At 37.0% G+C, this 16,905-nt stretch overlaps 2 protein-coding genes across 2 annotated transcripts; one reads left to right on the forward strand and one right to left on the reverse strand.

The window, feature by feature from the left end:
- Positions 1 to 370: 370 nt before the first annotated feature.
- On the forward strand, positions 371 to 1,746 carry LOC117631779 (transcription factor MYB80). The gene is made up of 3 exons (XM_034365080.1): positions 371 to 644; positions 718 to 847; positions 1,026 to 1,746. The coding sequence occupies exons 1-3, from the start codon at positions 512 to 514 to the stop codon at positions 1,738 to 1,740; spliced, it is 978 nt and encodes a 325-aa protein (XP_034220971.1). The 5' UTR covers positions 371 to 511; the 3' UTR covers positions 1,741 to 1,746.
- A 100-nt stretch (positions 1,747 to 1,846) lies between these two features.
- Positions 1,847 to 15,417, reverse strand: LOC117630005 (proteasome activator subunit 4). Its single transcript, XM_034362702.1, has 35 exons — positions 14,990 to 15,417; positions 14,626 to 14,728; positions 14,405 to 14,517; positions 13,855 to 13,977; positions 13,356 to 13,457; positions 13,085 to 13,250; positions 12,739 to 12,855; positions 12,565 to 12,632; positions 12,344 to 12,445; positions 12,039 to 12,255; positions 11,336 to 11,569; positions 11,133 to 11,260; positions 10,883 to 11,000; positions 10,579 to 10,797; positions 10,340 to 10,495; positions 10,144 to 10,220; positions 9,841 to 10,049; positions 9,408 to 9,624; positions 9,232 to 9,311; positions 9,023 to 9,140; positions 8,733 to 8,903; positions 7,680 to 7,848; positions 7,561 to 7,604; positions 7,409 to 7,451; positions 7,171 to 7,316; positions 6,837 to 6,931; positions 5,822 to 6,720; positions 5,132 to 5,413; positions 4,945 to 5,040; positions 4,010 to 4,188; positions 3,604 to 3,685; positions 3,176 to 3,300; positions 2,553 to 2,645; positions 2,095 to 2,248; positions 1,847 to 2,006 (listed from the first exon to the last, which is right to left on the reverse strand). Exons 1-35 carry the CDS (start codon positions 15,148 to 15,150, stop codon positions 1,965 to 1,967), a joined length of 5,448 nt encoding a protein of 1,815 aa, XP_034218593.1. The 5' UTR covers positions 15,151 to 15,417; the 3' UTR covers positions 1,847 to 1,964.
- Between the last annotated feature and the right edge of the window lie 1,488 nt (positions 15,418 to 16,905).

Consider the following 16,905-nt stretch of genomic DNA (forward strand, 5'->3'; position numbering starts at 1 on the left):
CCCAAACCATCCAGGCATGCATGCAGTCAACAAGAGAGAGAGAGAGAGAGAGAGAGAGAGAGAGGGTTGACCGGGTGTCTTGTGGGTGAGCTACCGGCCCAAGTCTCACACGCTCTATGGCGTTGAATTCTTTAATAAAATCATGCACCTTTGATGGCTTTATCAGTAGCCTTTAGGCCATGGGAAAACATCCCTCCCCTCCCCCCCTCCCCCCCATGCACTTGAACACTCATCCTTTATATAAAGAAAAGAATAGGTAAACCTGTAAGTCTCACAAAATACAATAGAAATAGAAAACAACCCAAGAAAAATGTTTTCATTTCTTTGTTTTTAACAAATCCAAATTACCCAAATCAAAGAAGAAGAAAAAACAAGCTTTATAGCTCTTTTCGCTGAGTTACTTCCACTACTCTCAACTCTAACTCTAGTCTTGTTTTTTATTTTTTTCCCCAATTTTATTGGCATTTTTTAGCTGAGTCAGTTAAAAGTTTTAGAAAATAGACAGAGAGAGATGGGTAGGATTCCATGCTGTGAGAAGGACAATGTGAAAAGGGGGCAGTGGACACCTGAAGAAGATAACAAGCTATCTTCCTACATTGCCCAACATGGCACTCGTAATTGGCGGCTCATCCCCAAGAATGCCGGTAACAAGCGCTCTCTCTCTCTCTCTCTCTCTCTCTCTCTCGTCCCTAAAGCTTTCTTTGTTCGATTCATAAGGTCTACAAAGATGCGGGAAGAGCTGCAGGCTGCGGTGGACGAACTACCTCCGCCCTGACCTTAAGCATGGCCAGTTCTCAGACGCAGAAGAGCAAACCATTGTCAAACTTCACTCTGTTGTTGGTAACCGGTAATTATGACATATCAAATTAAGCACTCCATATATCTTGTGATTAACCTTTTTCTTTTCTGACTGAACTGGATTTCTTATCCCTATGAAACAATGGTGGATAATCTGATTGTTCATGCAGTTTTTTCTGTTTATTTCAAGTGCCTGCTCACTAATCATTTCCCCATGAATGTCACAGATGGTCGATAATTGCCGCACAACTGCCTGGTCGCACCGACAATGATGTGAAAAACCATTGGAACACCAAGCTGAAGAAGAAGCTATCGGGCATGGGGATAGACCCTGTCACCCACAAACCCTTTTCCCACCTCATGGCCGAGATTGCAACCACACTGGCACCGCCACAGGTGGCTCACCTTGCAGAAGCAGCACTTGGCTGCTTCAAGGATGAAATGCTCCACCTCCTCACGAAGAGGCGCATTGACTTCCAGTTCCAACATTCTAATGCAACACCAGGGAACAGCACAGCCACTTACATTAACAGTAAGCAGGAAGAAAAAGATGACACTATTGAGAAGATCAAGATTGGTTTATCCAGGGCTATGCAAGAACCGGACATGTTAACCTCAAACAAACCTTGGGACCCTACTGGAGCAACATCTGCAAACTTTACAGGGAACTGCAGTGCTTTTCCCTTGCCCATGTCCGGATTTCAGTATGGCCCTTCGACTTTCGGGAATGAAGGGGATGGATCACCGTGGAGCCAGAGTATGTGTACTGGAAGCACATGCACAGGGGGAGACCAGCAGGGCCAGTTGCATGACAAACTAGGGCAACAAAATGGAGAGGAATCCGAGGGTGGAAAAGGGTTGAGAAATGGATCCAACATATTCAACTCGGATAGCATCTTGTGGGATTTACCATCTGATGATCTAATGAATCCTTTGGTCTAAAATAATTTATACAAGCACTGGTTGGGGGGGGGGTGGTGGTGGATAGGTAAAAATAAATATCAAATGGCAGCGCTAAACAATGATAATGTAAATAAGGCTCGTTATATAAATTATGGTGAAAGAAAAATCTTATGAAAAATGCATAATTTATTGCTGACTTTCAATCAATTGTGAAATTGTGATACAACTATATCCTTTCTCTTTACTATGAATTACACGGTGAATCATGCAAAATATGAAGAAGAAGAAGATGTATCAGCCAGAACCTGCACATATCAATCAAAGAAGAAAGTTAGAAAACCAGCACTAATAACTAGATATATGAATGTAAGGCTTAGTTTGGTCAATACACACCTCAAGTTGCTCTTCAGTAAATGAATCTTTCTGAATATTCCATGTATCAGCATGGGTACGTCGAAACTCTGCAACTGCTTTTGTAACTGTGGATTTCACTGGCGATGGCTCTCCACCAAAACGAGCGAGTAAAGTAACATGCTCAGGTAACCAACTGAGAAAGCAGTGGAAATTGCTATGAGGCAGACATTCAAAAATTCAAATTATTGGATAAATTGAGAGGAAGGGGCGCCGGGGAAGCGATGGAATTAAAAAAAAAAAAGGTGAGCAAATGAAGTCCACCCTTATTTCAAGATAACTAGCTACAACATGCCAACGTTAACCCGAAAAAAGAAAGAGTAAGGGGCCAGTGGTGTTCATAAATAAATTGGAGCTGCCAAAACCCGACCTTTAGTGTGATTGCTAGAGTAACTGTGAATAAATTACGAGACATGTTCCCTGTATTGAAGATGACGTACCTAGGCATATCATAAGGGGCTGATAACACAGAAGCTACCAAAGCAAGTACAGCGCCATGAATGGAAGCTATGGACTGGCTCGAGCTCAAACTTCTACATTCAAATATAATACAAGTATGTAAGCTCATCAATGTGTAAGGTGTAGTATTGAATACTAAAAATCTAATAAGAATGGGTGCAGAGATATTTTATGTTGAAGTCATATGAACCTGAATGATTGTGCGAATCAAGCATTTCACATAAGTACAGAAATGAGATAAGACAAAATAAAATATATATAATCGTCCTGATTTTTACTAATGAGAAAATTTATAATGCAATAAACAAGGACTGAGTTAAGGTATTCCAAAACTGGGGCTTGCGTGTATTCTGCCCACAATTTATAATTCTCTAGGCAATTGTTTATTTGCTTCAAAAATAGCTTCTTACATTCCTCATGTTTGAGCATAAAGGGTGTGGGAAGCTACTTTTGGGGTGTAAATAGCATTTCTCTTCTCTAAATCATTTCTCTACCGAATAAAGACGTTGAGTTTCCATGAAAACAACAAAACTTGATGCAAGACCAGAAGATTATAAGACTGAAAACTATGAAGACGAGTCTTTTCAAAAGCCATGGGAAATACCTTCGCTTTCTCTTCCTCTGAAGAATAGCAGCTTCAGTGTAAGCTTTATCACAAAAGTCTTTAGCTAAATCTTCATCTCCACCCTTCATTAGGCCTGCTAATACTGCAGCAGCATGTTCTCTTACCTGATACATAAATCGTAAGTTTTTTTTTTTTTTTTTTAATAATAAAAAAAAAAAATTCTACCTCATTCCTAAGAAATATAGGACCTAAAAGAGAGTCAGAGACTCCCTTAAGATTTATGCATCATTGTTTAAGGACCATCCTGAAAAAACACCTGAGTTCAGGTTTTCTCTTCTTCATAGGTCAGAAGCTTTAGAACATAAAAGTGAGTTTATACATCAATGTCTTTAGAAAACGTTCTGACGACAGTAAATTTTAAGTCATCGAAAAATGAATTATATTTTTCGCTTGAACCAGAAACTTGCCTCAACTTGGTTGTCTACAAGTAGCTTTTCAACAGTTCTCCAAATTTGTTGTTTCTCCGTACTTGAGAGAATGTAAGTGTGCCTGTTGTTTAAGAAAATAGCAATAATAATAAAAATTTCTTCATCTACATGCTAGAATCAACATCATATGTTATTTTTTGTCAAGAATGCACATTGTATGAAACTGGAAACTTTTAAGGTGCAGACAGATAGAGGATAGACGAAAACATTTTTATAAATAACAATTTTGAAGTTCCAATGCTCTCAAAGTAAAAATATGGACACACTGAAAATGTATACACCAAAAGCACTATTTGGTATGTATTTCGGTATTCCTAATAGGAAAAAGGATGCATACATTAGAGGATCATAATGAAAGGGAAGATATCCAAAATATGTATCATACCTATACATAAAAGTTCTCAGATATGTAAGTGTTGCGGATCTAATTCGCCAGTTAGAGTCATTGGCAGAAGAAAGAATCACGGATACAGCCTCCTGGAGATGAGGTCCCCAGAAAACTCTCCACTTCAGCAATTCAAAAGATGCCTTGGCTAAAGTTGACAAATCTTTATTTGAAGTTTCCTTAGAAAGAAAAAACCAACAACATCATTCAGATATACAGATCTGATACCCTACCAAACTGCTATCACCATTACAATAGAGAAATCCAGTAGATTGTTAAAATATCAAAGTAATTGAAATGTACACTAAAATAAACACACAGGTTATCCAAGGATTACTCAGAGAGCCATTGAATTGATAAGAAAGGGGAACAGCCAACAATAGATTATGTTAGATGAATCAATTAACGACTAGCGTCTGCTCAAAACGTAGAGCAAGTCCTCAAATTCTGAATTCCACATTACAAAAGCAATATAATTGGTGCTATGAAACTTATCGTGAGTTTAGGCTGCTAATCAGCCAGCCTCTTAAAACAAGATATTTAGTTGTTGCAATTACCAATCAGCTTAAATTAAGAGAGCTGATTGCTTATAATTACAAAATTATTAAATTAAGGGCACAACATTAGGAAAGATTTGAGGAGAAATTTATGTACTGGTGCTCTATATAAACAACTGCAATACACAGACTTTCCCTCTTTCATTATTTTTTTTTTCCCAACAAAACTCTTTCATCTTCTCCTGATTCCTCGAGAAGATTCCAAAATGTCATATACAACATGATGATAAACCATCCAAAATTAGTCATTCAAGATTAGCCAACAAGGATTCAAACAGAAGGAAGAGTACATTCTAGTGAACTTCATAACGAGAAATGACCTCATAAGCAAACTAGTGAAACACTACTACCAAAAGACTCAACTTTAACTTCACTTACCTGCAATGATATTACAGGATAAAGAAGTCCCACAATTACATCCAGCAGATATGAAGCTCGCCCAGACTTCAAAGATGAGATGATAAAATGGAAAAGCTTCACAAAATATGAAAATGTACAAATTGATCAGTCAAATATTTTATAAGATTAAGAAGATACTATTAGAAACATTTCTAAAAACTAGTACCGTTTCCATCCATTTGACATCATCCTGTGAATCACCATTTAAATGCCCATTTTCAGGACTGATAGTTGCTGGGGTCTCCAAACTGTCAGACTGGGTGGTATTCTGAATATTTATTAGCACTTCAGATGCTCGCTCTTTTAGAAACTGAACCCAACTTCTCCCATCAAATTTCTTGGCAACATCTCTTCTTTCCTCCGCATGTGAATGTTCATGATCAAATGATTCATACAGTTGGATGTTAGAGCACAACACAGAAAGGGTGACACCTATAGCTTCTCTTACCTGTCCCAAGAAAAACATTCTTCAAATCTATAAACTCCCAAGGAAAATGCAAAACAGACCAAACGCTGCCTTGAAAATGATTAGTATAAGAATGAGGCATTTATAAACAAAAGTTTCTTGTTCATCTGATAAGTGCATAAAGATTGGTATTTTACACTGCATACAAAAAAAATTAATTTGTAGCACACAACTCTGTTCCATGGATTTCTTTTGGACGAAATCACATGATAGAGCCATTATCTGATGAGAATGATAAATTAAATATGTGAACACAACCCAGCCCTTAATTTCTTATGAGAAAAGCGCTGTTAAGAGTTCTCCTAATGTATCTTATCCCTTTGCATATTATTATAAAAATAATAATAAAATAGTGAAAGACATGCACATGCACAGAATGAAACAGCTTACTTGGGCAGATGAATGGCACATGTTACCGAGAAACTCCTCCAGAAGTCTATAATGGAGCTGTACTTCAGTTAATGGCATTCTCTGTGGAGATAATTCAATAAGTGCAGCCGAAAGAAAAGCATAGCGCTTGGCAACTACAGTAGTAGTTACCGTTCGAGGTAAAGGTGTGGCCAAACAATCCAGTACTGGTTGTCTCAAAAGAGGGACTCTTGTTCCATGTTTCCCTTTCCCAGTAACAGCATAACGTATACAGGCTGCCCACTCAGGTATTGATTCTACTGATTGTGATAGAATGATATTCTGCAACTGGACCAAAATCCAATTCTCCCATGCTACTGAAATACCGTTAACATCAGAATGCAATATTCCAGCCAATGCTTCAGCAGCAACACACTGCTTAGACCTCTCCTTAGCATTTGCAAACTCCTCCAATGAGCTTTTAAGTGCCAATAAAACAGGCATGCCACATTCTTGTATTAGCCGCTTGAAAATTCTCGCAAAGTTTGAGTAAAATGTGTCACTTCCTAATAAAGAGATCCAAGTAGGAGTACGTGGCCATGAAGCGGTAAAATCAAAATAAAAACGGGTAATTGATTTGTCTGCTAGGCTCTGAAAAGAACTCCCATGGTTTCCTCTAGAAGATGTGCTTTCAGTATCAGTAACTATGTGAACATGAGAAAGACTGGTCAAGGTCTCACTGAAAAATCCATCTTCCTGAAATATTTGGGTTAATTCTCCTTCAAGGGATGACTTTCTACTTCCGTGCAAATTCCCAGGCAGGGAAGCCTGTTCTTCAGGTGACAGTTTATAAGGCGATTCTTTTAACAGTGTATTTAAAGCTGATATTGCAAGTATCCTTGTCTGAGGAAGCTGACTTTTTAAATTCTTTAAGAAGTGACCTGAAGCAGCATTATCTCACAATTTTAGAATCTTACTAAAAAGTTGAATTAAAAAAACAAGATTAGTGCTAAAAAGTAAAGAGTCAACTTATGAGTTAACAAAACCATGAACCCACCAGCAGTTTCACTCAAAATTTTTGATGAGGAATTTGGGTCATTCCTAGATGCCATTGCCAACAGGAGTAGAACCCTGTTAGCCATCAGATTGTACCTGGAAAAATATAAAGAAAAAGATTTACCCCATAAATTTATGAATTTTAGAGTCTATGCAGTTAAACCTTCTAGAGACGTAAATTTTTCTTCAAAGCGAAATCAAAGTAACACAAACCCTTGGATATACTTTCTCAGTTTCAGTGTTCAAAGGACACACCAGAAAGTTCGACAACATAGGTGAGACTCAACAACGTTCTTCAGACCTTAAAGAAAATGTCCAAGATATTAGTTATTTACCTCCAATGCAAGCCAATAGAATCAAAACTCATAGAAGTGATCTGAGAAACCAAATCTGAAAAATCTGGTGCATCTGTATGATTCCCTGATGTTGTGAAAATGCTTCTAGATACTCCAGCAAAGTAGATGTTGTATTTGACAAAAAGCTGCTAGCACAAAGTTTTTACTTTTTTATGAGAACAAACACTATTTTCAACAACAAACAAATCACAACAATTAGCATTATATCATATTTTACCTCATTGATTGCCTTCTGGGTTTTCAGTGATTCATGATGAGAGCTTCAAGAAGGAGAAAGGCAGATCAAAATTCAATCTATAACTTCAATATTCAGCAATTTTAAACCGAACCCACAACAGATATTGCTACGTGTATAAAAGTAAGAATTACCTTGAAAGAATTCCAAGGATGAATGAAGAGAATGCCTTCGGATCCTGGAATGACAGAAACATATCAGAAACTCTCATTTTATCATAATCAGTTGTGAGCAGTTTGTGTGGAATGACTACCATTGTCAAATGCTTGAGAACTGTCTGTGTGGCAAGGACAGCACATGAACCTAGCACCACATATTCTGGCGACTTAGGACTGCTTAAGTTCTCAGTTAGAGAAAGAACGCACTTTGAAATCATAGATGGCCATCTCTTTATCATCTTTAAAAGAGCTTTCCCAGCAAGCCTGAACATCATAAAAAAAATAATAATCAGATATGGTAACAAAAAATTGCAAACATTGAAAAACAGTAAGCATAAAAATCAGTGCCATGAAGAAAAATTGAGCAGGAGGTAATAATTACGTCTGAAATAAGTGATAAACAACATAACAAATGAAGCAACAGATAAAGGAACTTTTATTCTTCACTTGCAAAGAAACCACCCACAAAAGTTGACATAAGTGGCAAAAGAACACACTAGTGGAAGAGACAAAAGGAAACATGGAAAATAAGTTCTATTTTAGAGGAAATTCCTTGCTACTCTACCAGCAAAAACAGGAGACACTTCTATTGCTCATTGATATTTCATTCAAGGAATTGTTCTTCTGCTAAAAGTTAATAACTAGGTCATGCATTGGTGCTACCATAAAAGTCTTCAACCAACTATTTTAGGTTTACAGACCTACTCAGGAACAAGACACTTGAATATCTATCAGAAATCAAGACAAAAAGGCTTATTCAGCAACAAGACATCCAACAAACTGTTAAATCTGTCAGGAAGAGACCTCATTATATGACAGGACAAGAAAAAACTCTGCAAACCTTCTTAAAACATGAGAAGACAAGTAAAAGTGTAGTGGGTTGCACACAGTGTTAACATGTGACCAGATCAATTTCATTCTTTTGGTGAGTTGTTGCTTCTATAATTATGTTGATTCCATGTCAGATACACATACAGACATAGTAGACTGCATTTTCTTAAGAAACTTTATATGCATTACCAAAATTATAACGTGCATTCACATGTGTGCAATTGCAGTCAAACTATTGCTACTGCAATTAAATTGAGTAAACAGTACTTCTGCTATGGCTTCATTATAAAGTAAGGTCAAGAAGATTAGAGACTCACACACGAACTGTTTCATAGCTGTGCAATGTAAGATTTAGAAGATTATCCACCAAAAGATTCACATGGTCTGGTGGACCGAAATTTGCATTAGTACGATATACATGATAGGATGATTGTGATGATCTCCAGGTACTGTGCATGAATGCCTTGTCAATAAGTGCCCACCGCGGCCTGGTACAGAATAACATAATCAGGGTTTGAATTCAAGTATGCATGGTTCATGGGATAAAAAGGAGATCCATCAAAAAAATTTCTTTTTGGATAGTACGATCTAGCAATAGTACTCTTACCTTCTCTTCCCCTTAGACTGAGCTGAAACTATAAAGTTTATTGAAGGCTCTATAATGGCAGCCGATTCTAATTTCCATGCCTGCCTGTGATTTGACCATTCATCATACTCCAAACTTCCTGCATATACGGTAAAGAACTGATGATGAGACAAAGCACACCCTAAAAGAGGGGGTGGGGATGAGTATTGTCAAGAGTCAGTGTCCATTACCATAGTTTCCTAAGGCATCCATAATACGAATAATGAGTATCAACAGAATGCTGTCATCTGCTTTTTTGTCTAGTATATATCTGCACAATGCACAAAGACCAAATAAGATTCAGTAAATCGGATCTGCACAGTTGAAATGGATGATATCTGCAGGAAAACTCATATGTAAACATTACTTGCAGGCTGTATGTATAATCTCAGTAGCTTTTTCCCGCAATTTAGTGCTGCCAACACTTGAACCTGTTGCTCCAGCTATTAGAAAAGAAGCCTGATTTGGATGTTCAACAGTCCCATTCCTGGAGGACGGGGTGAAGTCAGGCAAGCAAGACAAAACACCTTGCAATGAAGAATCTATACGTAGAAGAGTCACTTTCAAGTGCTCTTTCTCATCTCCTGGGTTGAAAATAGCATGCATTGTCAGACAATATAACTTCACTTCCGTACATATAAAAACACACATGCATACAAATGTATGTCCATGTCTACATTCATGGTTGCATATGAATTTGATTACTATTATTTGATTCACTGGATCTAGCTCCTGATAACTATATCTCCCTTCACTACTACATTTTCCGAGGATAAGAAGATAACACCATAAAAAATTACCTGGATCAGAATGGACTTTAGTTTCACATATTCTCGAAAGATCATCCAAAGCCAACCGAAAATGAAGGTCCAAAAGTTCATTTGCAAATTCAACTTCTTCAACACTTGGGATATGCCACTTGGGAGCCACCATTGGTTTATCATCTGAATAATCTTTGGTGCTGATCCATTCCTCTAATGCAGCAGCATTTGGATGATGCAAAATGCACCTAAAATAAATAATATTATTTTTCTTCTTTGGCAGACAAATTTAAAATGTATGTACTCACACAATTATGTAACTAGCAAGAAAAGTTAATATACTTGTATTGATCAATAGGATAATAAAGAATCAGGCTTCCAAGAAGGGATCGAAGAAGATGATCACCAGCTCCATTGACCTGTTGAAAAAAAATCATTCAAACCATTGAACAATTTCAGTGAGCATTGCATGTAGAGACACATGTATAGGAAGAAACAGTTGATCATGAGAGAACAACAGTCACCAAAGTAACAAGACCTTCCAAGATGGGGACTCAAAAGCAGAAATAATCGCCTCTTTGAAGTGATCCTTGTAGCGCAGAAGTGCAGGACCTCCATAACTTATAGCAACTGATAATACTTTTAATTGATAGTCAATTGCTGTTTCAAGAGCTGGAGAAATTGTTGGTTTGACCTGGAAAGAAAACATGAAGTTCATAATAAAAATCTAGGCATAGACAGAAGCAAATAGTTTAAAACATTCATAAGAGAAACTACCTTTGTTGAAACTGAGGCATCGCACATTCCTCTACCTCCAAATCCTGTAGCTGGTGTTCCTTCTAAAGAAGATATAACAGACAATAAAATTGGCTCAACAAGTTGAGTAACTGCCTCTTCTGGGTTAGAATGAACGCAGGCACAACAAAGCAGTCCAACCTCTGCAATTGCCCCAGGAAGAATATTTGTCTTCACAAACTTGGAGATCTTCTTCAAAGCCTGCCAGTGATTTGAGGAAGAGTTAACAAAATTGTCATGCTGCAAAGTATATAAGTTGAGTCTTTGAAGTCAAAAACTCAGAAACCTGATTATAGAGAGGTCGTGAGAGTCTCCCAAACAAGATTTCAAGCATACAATAGTAGTAAGGACCCTCCTCGACCAGAAAAGTTCCTGACGTTGCTGATGAATGTAGGCCTTCATTCCTGCAGCAAGTGTAACCAATTACTCTGACTAAAAATAAGTTGTAAAGGGGAAACTGCAGAGAATGTATATCTTAAATAGTTAATACGAAACTATACAAGTGCAGCCACAGAGAACTGAATGTCATTACTTACGTAACACTGCTTGGTTCCAGGTGTAAGAGTAAGGAAAATAAGCGACATAAGAACTCATCTAACCATTCAGAAAATCGAATCATTGGCATGACTGATAACTCATCAATGTCATCATCCAATGAAGACATCTGCAAATACGAGTAAATTATAAGACTGTACATGCACAACCTACAGACATGTTTGATAGGTGATTGTATACTTACATTGGAAAATATAGAACCAATTAATTGCATTGTTGCCAAGGTTTTAGGAGGATCATTCGCGTCCATACCAAGTAATGCATTGGATAGTGAAACCACCAGAAGATCAATGAACTCATCACCACTACCAGGATCAACTGGTTTTACTGCAGAACTTGATAGGGATGAGAGGAATAATGAACGCCCAACAAATGCTACTGACATCACTGCAATCTGCAACTGGTGGGTGGCAGTCATCTGACTAGACACAAAAGTTGGTAAAGAAGAAGTTAATTCAATGAAAGGAACACCACTTGCAGTAGCAATTTAGCAAACATTTCCTGTTATCCTGTATATTGGATGCACTTATGGAAAAAAACTGAACTTTTCTAAGCCTCTGTATCTTTTAGCGGAAAACAGTTCTGCTGAAAAAAAAATTAAGAAAGGAAGACACTTCTGATGTTTGTTCGAACGGAAGGTTTTCTTTTAACAAACAGTTGACATTTTGTAAGGCTCTGTCTTTCAGCAGACACAGAAAAGAGTTTTCCTAAAACTTACCAGACAGCAGAAAAATAAATTTCAAAGAGAACACTTTCCAATAAACTTTTCCAGCAGATATATTCCTTAAAATTTTATTCTCCATCCGAACAAATAGAGCCTAATGTAAACCACATATTGTCCATATTCAGTAGTTCTAGAATAAAGAAAAACACGGAATATGACTAACCGTCTCTAAGGCCATATGGAAGCGAGATGCAACAAAAGGAAGGACAAGAGAAGGCTCCACATAAGACAAAATTGAAGTTGCGGCAGCAACTGTCTCAGAAAGATGTTCATTCTTGCTATATTGACCACGATCAATTAACTTCAGCACCACATTGACAAAGAAAATCCTTTCTGATCTTCCTAGATACTGGTCAGCCTGAATATTTTTACCTATGTTTCTGTAAAAAGAGTAATTTAGTGGAAAGAGGATAAAATAGGCTCAAGCATACAAAGAACAGATGCCAAATCATGCAAACAGATTCTTACAGTTGTTCATGCTGTAGGCGCTTCTGGAATGAAACTACCAAATAGAGCAGAAAACGTTCTAATGCATAAGTCCAACGACCACCATTAGAAGGATGGTAATATCTACAAAAACAAAAACCAGTAATGAATCGATAATAGATGTTCAGAACAAGTACCATGCTTTTAAACAATATAACAGGAAAATAAAATAATATTAACATTGAGTATTTGAGTATACAAACTGTTCTAAGAGGTTGACCAATTTTTCAAAGTGCTCCTGTGCCGAGCTACCAGGCTTTAGCAAATAGACCTGCAGTTCCAGGTATAAAATGTCTCACTCTACTATCAAGGAAGAGTTTATACAGGCACCAGTTAATTTACACTGCAAAATGCAGGCATCGGCATATTAAACTTACAATTGACTTTGCAATGGCCTTTGCTGGGGTAACTGTTTTATTGGAGAACAAGAACCTTGTGTTTCTTGGAACATCCACAGAAAAGGGATATGATCCACTTCCATTTGCCACAGGAACCTTAAATGCAAGATAAAAACATGAAAGTTTTATTATATTTCGGTACAACTTTTTGATATGTTTGCTATCATTACAAGCTAAGTTACAGTATAATTATCAATAGTAGTGTTGCATGCATCAGTCGAGATGTAGTTGTACTTATTTTATGGCATGACTTGAATATCAGGCAAAATACATGTAACCTAACTCTAAGAAAATTCAAGCTTTCTCGAAGGGCTCATTCACTCACCTCAAACATATTTAAGTATCTGGTGAAAAGTGCGGGCAAGTAACACTCCCAATCAATAAAGTTGTAGTTCTTTACAACACGAGCTATAACAGCTGCCCATTGACTGTTCCAAAATTGGCAATTCGGTATCGAGTCCCATAGGTGCAAAAACTCTTTAATCCAACCGCTACAATACCAAGAATACAAGGTGACTTGCCACAAAAAGAAATATAAAAATAAATAAAGTGTGCTAAAACCATAAAGAAAAAAGTGTGAGATAAGTGCTCCTTACTGCGAAAAGAATTCCTGGTTATCCAAGTTTGTGGGAAGAAACAGTCTAACAAACCCAGATCCCTCAAAGGATGAATTATGCCATGGATTTTCCAATAAAGATCTGCACATTTGTTTCATCAAAAAAAAAAAAGACAATACAATTACTCATGAGAGAGTGAGCAGAACAACTAAGAGTTCAACTATAATCACCTAGCTTATGGTTTTATTTAAACACGGGTGTGCACGTGTGTGTATCTATCTATTTAAACCAAAGCACAATACAATTTTTGTTTGTATTGACAATAAGAAAAGGTCACCCAAAAAAAAAGCTGAAAAGAATAAATTTATACAAATATGACTTGGAGTGTGTGGAACAGTATTTTGCTTGTTTTGACATGGTGAAATATCAACTCAGTGAAACATCACAGAGATGGATGGAGGTGAAAAACCCCAGAAATGAAATTATGTTTCACAGTCCAACTAACTCACTCTAGGGAAAAAGGCCTCAAAGTACTTACCTAAACTCAGACCATATCTCAAAGGCAGAACCTCGTGGGAAGAACTTCCGGCAGGACCGAACAAGAGAAGTAGTAGTCTCAAAATGTCTTTGTCTCAATCTCCAGCCTTCGGGACCTGTATTCCTGCAACATGTATCAACACATGAAGTTCTTCAAATGTGGCCTGTGTGTAAAATGTCATCCCAATTGTAGTTGAGCAGTTGGTTGCACACCACAAAGGTAGCAATCAAGCCAAATATGTCAAGAAAAACGACAAGAACCATACAGAAATAACAAAATTAGATTTCAGGTTAAAAGCACTAATTCTAATTCATAGTTTGATTGCACCCACGAGAAAAGGCCAAAAAATTCATAACAAGTGATGACCATATGTAGAAACATTTATTGTGTTTGGAAAAAGACGGTCATCTCTTGAATATTTCCTACATACCAAGGTTGCACCCCTTTCGAGCCTTTAACAGATTTTACTTATAAATTAAGATGAAGTAATGAATTAATAGAACTTTGAAGGAAATGGAAATATACTTGAAGGTGGATATATAAGACTCACCTAGTGAAATGTGTATGGATCAAAGTATCATACAAAGGCCGCCATTTTACTTTCAAGGACAACTTCTTTCGGTGCTTATTGAGTAATTTGACAAGGATGTTTCCCCATCTAACCTAATCAATACAAATGGAACCCACAATTTAAGAAACAAGAAATAATGACAGCAAGCATGTAACCAAAAAGATATGTGAATATATAGAAGCAGCTATGCGAAGTATTACCTGGGCATAAAGCTTATTTTGCGACACATGAAACAGTTCCAATCCAAATTCAACAAGAGCAGTTACATCTTCCAAAGATACGTCACTTTTTGCCTTGACAAAACTGCACGGCAAGTATAGAACCAACTTCAACATGATGAAGTACATTTGAAACTGAAATTCATAACCAATTCATTGCTATGAAAGCTCAACTCTTATGAAATTATGAACATGAGTAATTTCAAATTTCAATCACATACTAACAAAACCTAAGTCAAAGAAGCAAAATTTAAACACACATAGAATAGCAAAAGAAGAAAACAACATAGAAAAATCATATAATTGAATGAAAATAGAGAAGATATAGTGAATTGGGTGTACTGACAGGTCGATAACAGAAACCCATTTGAGAGTTGAATAGACGGATTCAGGATCGTCGGGTTTGTACGAGCCTTTGACGGAGGAGACGACCCAAGAGAAGGACTCTTTCTCTTTCTTAGACTCTTCAGCCACCGGCGGTGGAAGCCATGCATTGTAAAGATGCATACTTTACACGATTTGCTTTGTGAATTGGTGATCCAAAAGAGAAGGGAAATTGATTTAAGAGATAAAAGCAGTGAGTATGTTGGTATTTATTGATAGCATTTGAAGACTTTGGCTTCAGCTTTTCTTTCTTGTCAAGAAAGTTGGGAATTGAATTTGAGAGTAGAGAGAGACAGATTGGGATTTTCCTTGGCTTGTGTGAAGGATCAAGGAGAGGGATGACTGGCTACCGGTAACGGCGGTTTTGTTCACTTTATTGACTTTCTGATTCTAAAGAGAAAAATCTCCAGCGGCTGCCTTTTTAACCATTTTATGGCACATTCCTACATACTAGAATTTCTGAATTTTTTCAGGTCTCGAATTACGAATCTTAATGTTGGTACTTTTCGTTATGTACGGTCAATCATGATCGGGAATATACCTGTATGTTGTTTCTCCAAATCTATATATATAGTCTCATTTTATTGAGGAATTCTTTAAATAATTTTATTTGAGGGACGCCATTTAGGTAATTCTATAAATTTTTTTTCAATAATCCAAACTATCAATTTTTTTTTCCAATGATCTAAACAATTTTTTTTTTTTTGTTGGAGCAACAAATGCTCTATAAAACAAAATTACTTTACAATAGTACAAAAGATACCATTCCCGTTATTTGGGCATTTTGAAAGATCCATTTTAAATTAAAAAATTCACAGCACAAAACAAATGCATTTTACAGTTAAAAAAAGTGACGTATTATATAAGGTCATCTCGCATATACTTGCTAAACAAGTTTAATCTTTTTCTTTTTTTTTTTTAAATTTCCCTGTTGGTGATGAAAACAAAAAGATTTTTGTTAAGAGAAAGTGTTGCTCTCTGCGGAAGATTATGAACGATGACACAAACTGGCAGAATATTTCAATGGCCAGATTGCATGCCACATGGAAAGTCAAAATTTTAACTGGCTATTTTCTGTAATGGGCCGGCCGTTGAGCTGTGTGGGATTTTCGCTCAGATTGGTAAATGGAAAGCGACTTGACAAATTGGATTCTGATCCAATGGCCCTACAGAACTTGATGATTGTGGTGGGTGATGGATCAATCATAGAGCAATTCTATTTGGAAACATCGTGGAGGAATTTTATGAGACATCCAAGCATGATATTTGATTCCCAGCCCCAATCATAAAATTTTGTCCACAGCTTCCAATTTGTTTGTGTAATTAAATAACTATTTTTTTTTTATATAATTGATAATGGGCGAGGGGAATTTTGAATATAAGACCTTGTATGCACAAGTAGCTGCTATTAACCACTTGAGCTATAAACTTTTTGCATAAATAAAAAAATTTAAAAGCTTCCCCTCATGCCCCGTACCAAAAAAGTCCCTCTATTATGAATCATTGATGGCCACGGTGGGCAACGAAACGAGCCCCTCTTTTATCCTCACTTCTACACTTCGTTGGCAACCCTAGAAGTTCGACGAGAAGGAAGACGACTAAATAAATAGGAAAGAGAGGGAGTAGGGGAAGGGCCATTGGCTACCGTGGCTACTGGTGATGTGAGATTAGGATGGAGGGGAGGTTTTTAAGAAGATAGGATTCCAAGTTTTATTTGTATTGAAAATAAATCATATTTTGTATTCCCTCTCTAAAGCAAACCTAACTGAACGATAAGCAACCCCGTTTCACAAATGGGTGTCCGTAGAATTCCACGCACTCATATGGGCTTATAAGAATTAGACCCAAACACTTTCCAGGCCCGTCGGAGATGGAAAT

The sequence above is a fragment of the Prunus dulcis genome, chromosome 6, assembly GCF_902201215.1.
Source record: "Prunus dulcis chromosome 6, ALMONDv2, whole genome shotgun sequence".
NCBI classification, from domain to species: Eukaryota; Viridiplantae; Streptophyta; class Magnoliopsida; order Rosales; family Rosaceae; genus Prunus; species Prunus dulcis.

Bases quoted from the DNA above. Each gene is read 5' to 3' on its own strand.
- LOC117630005 (XM_034362702.1), bottom strand. From the start codon at position 15,150: ATGCATCTTTACAATGCATGGCTTCCACCGCCGGTGGCTGAAGAGTCT. The intron at 12,256-12,343 runs GTAAGAATCTGT...CTCTTTTTACAG, and splicing joins CGCCTACAGCATGAACAACT to AAACATAGGTAAAAATATTC. The intron at 8,904-9,022 runs GTAAGAGTACTA...ATTCTGTACCAG, and splicing joins CAGTCTAAGGGGAAGAGAAG to GCCGCGGTGGGCACTTATTG.
- LOC117631779 (XM_034365080.1), top strand. From the start codon at position 512: ATGGGTAGGATTCCATGCTGTGAGAAGGACAATGTGAAAAGGGGGCAG. The intron at 645-717 runs GTAACAAGCGCT...TCGATTCATAAG, and splicing joins GCTCATCCCCAAGAATGCCG to GTCTACAAAGATGCGGGAAG. The intron at 848-1,025 runs GTAATTATGACA...TGAATGTCACAG, and splicing joins CACTCTGTTGTTGGTAACCG to ATGGTCGATAATTGCCGCAC.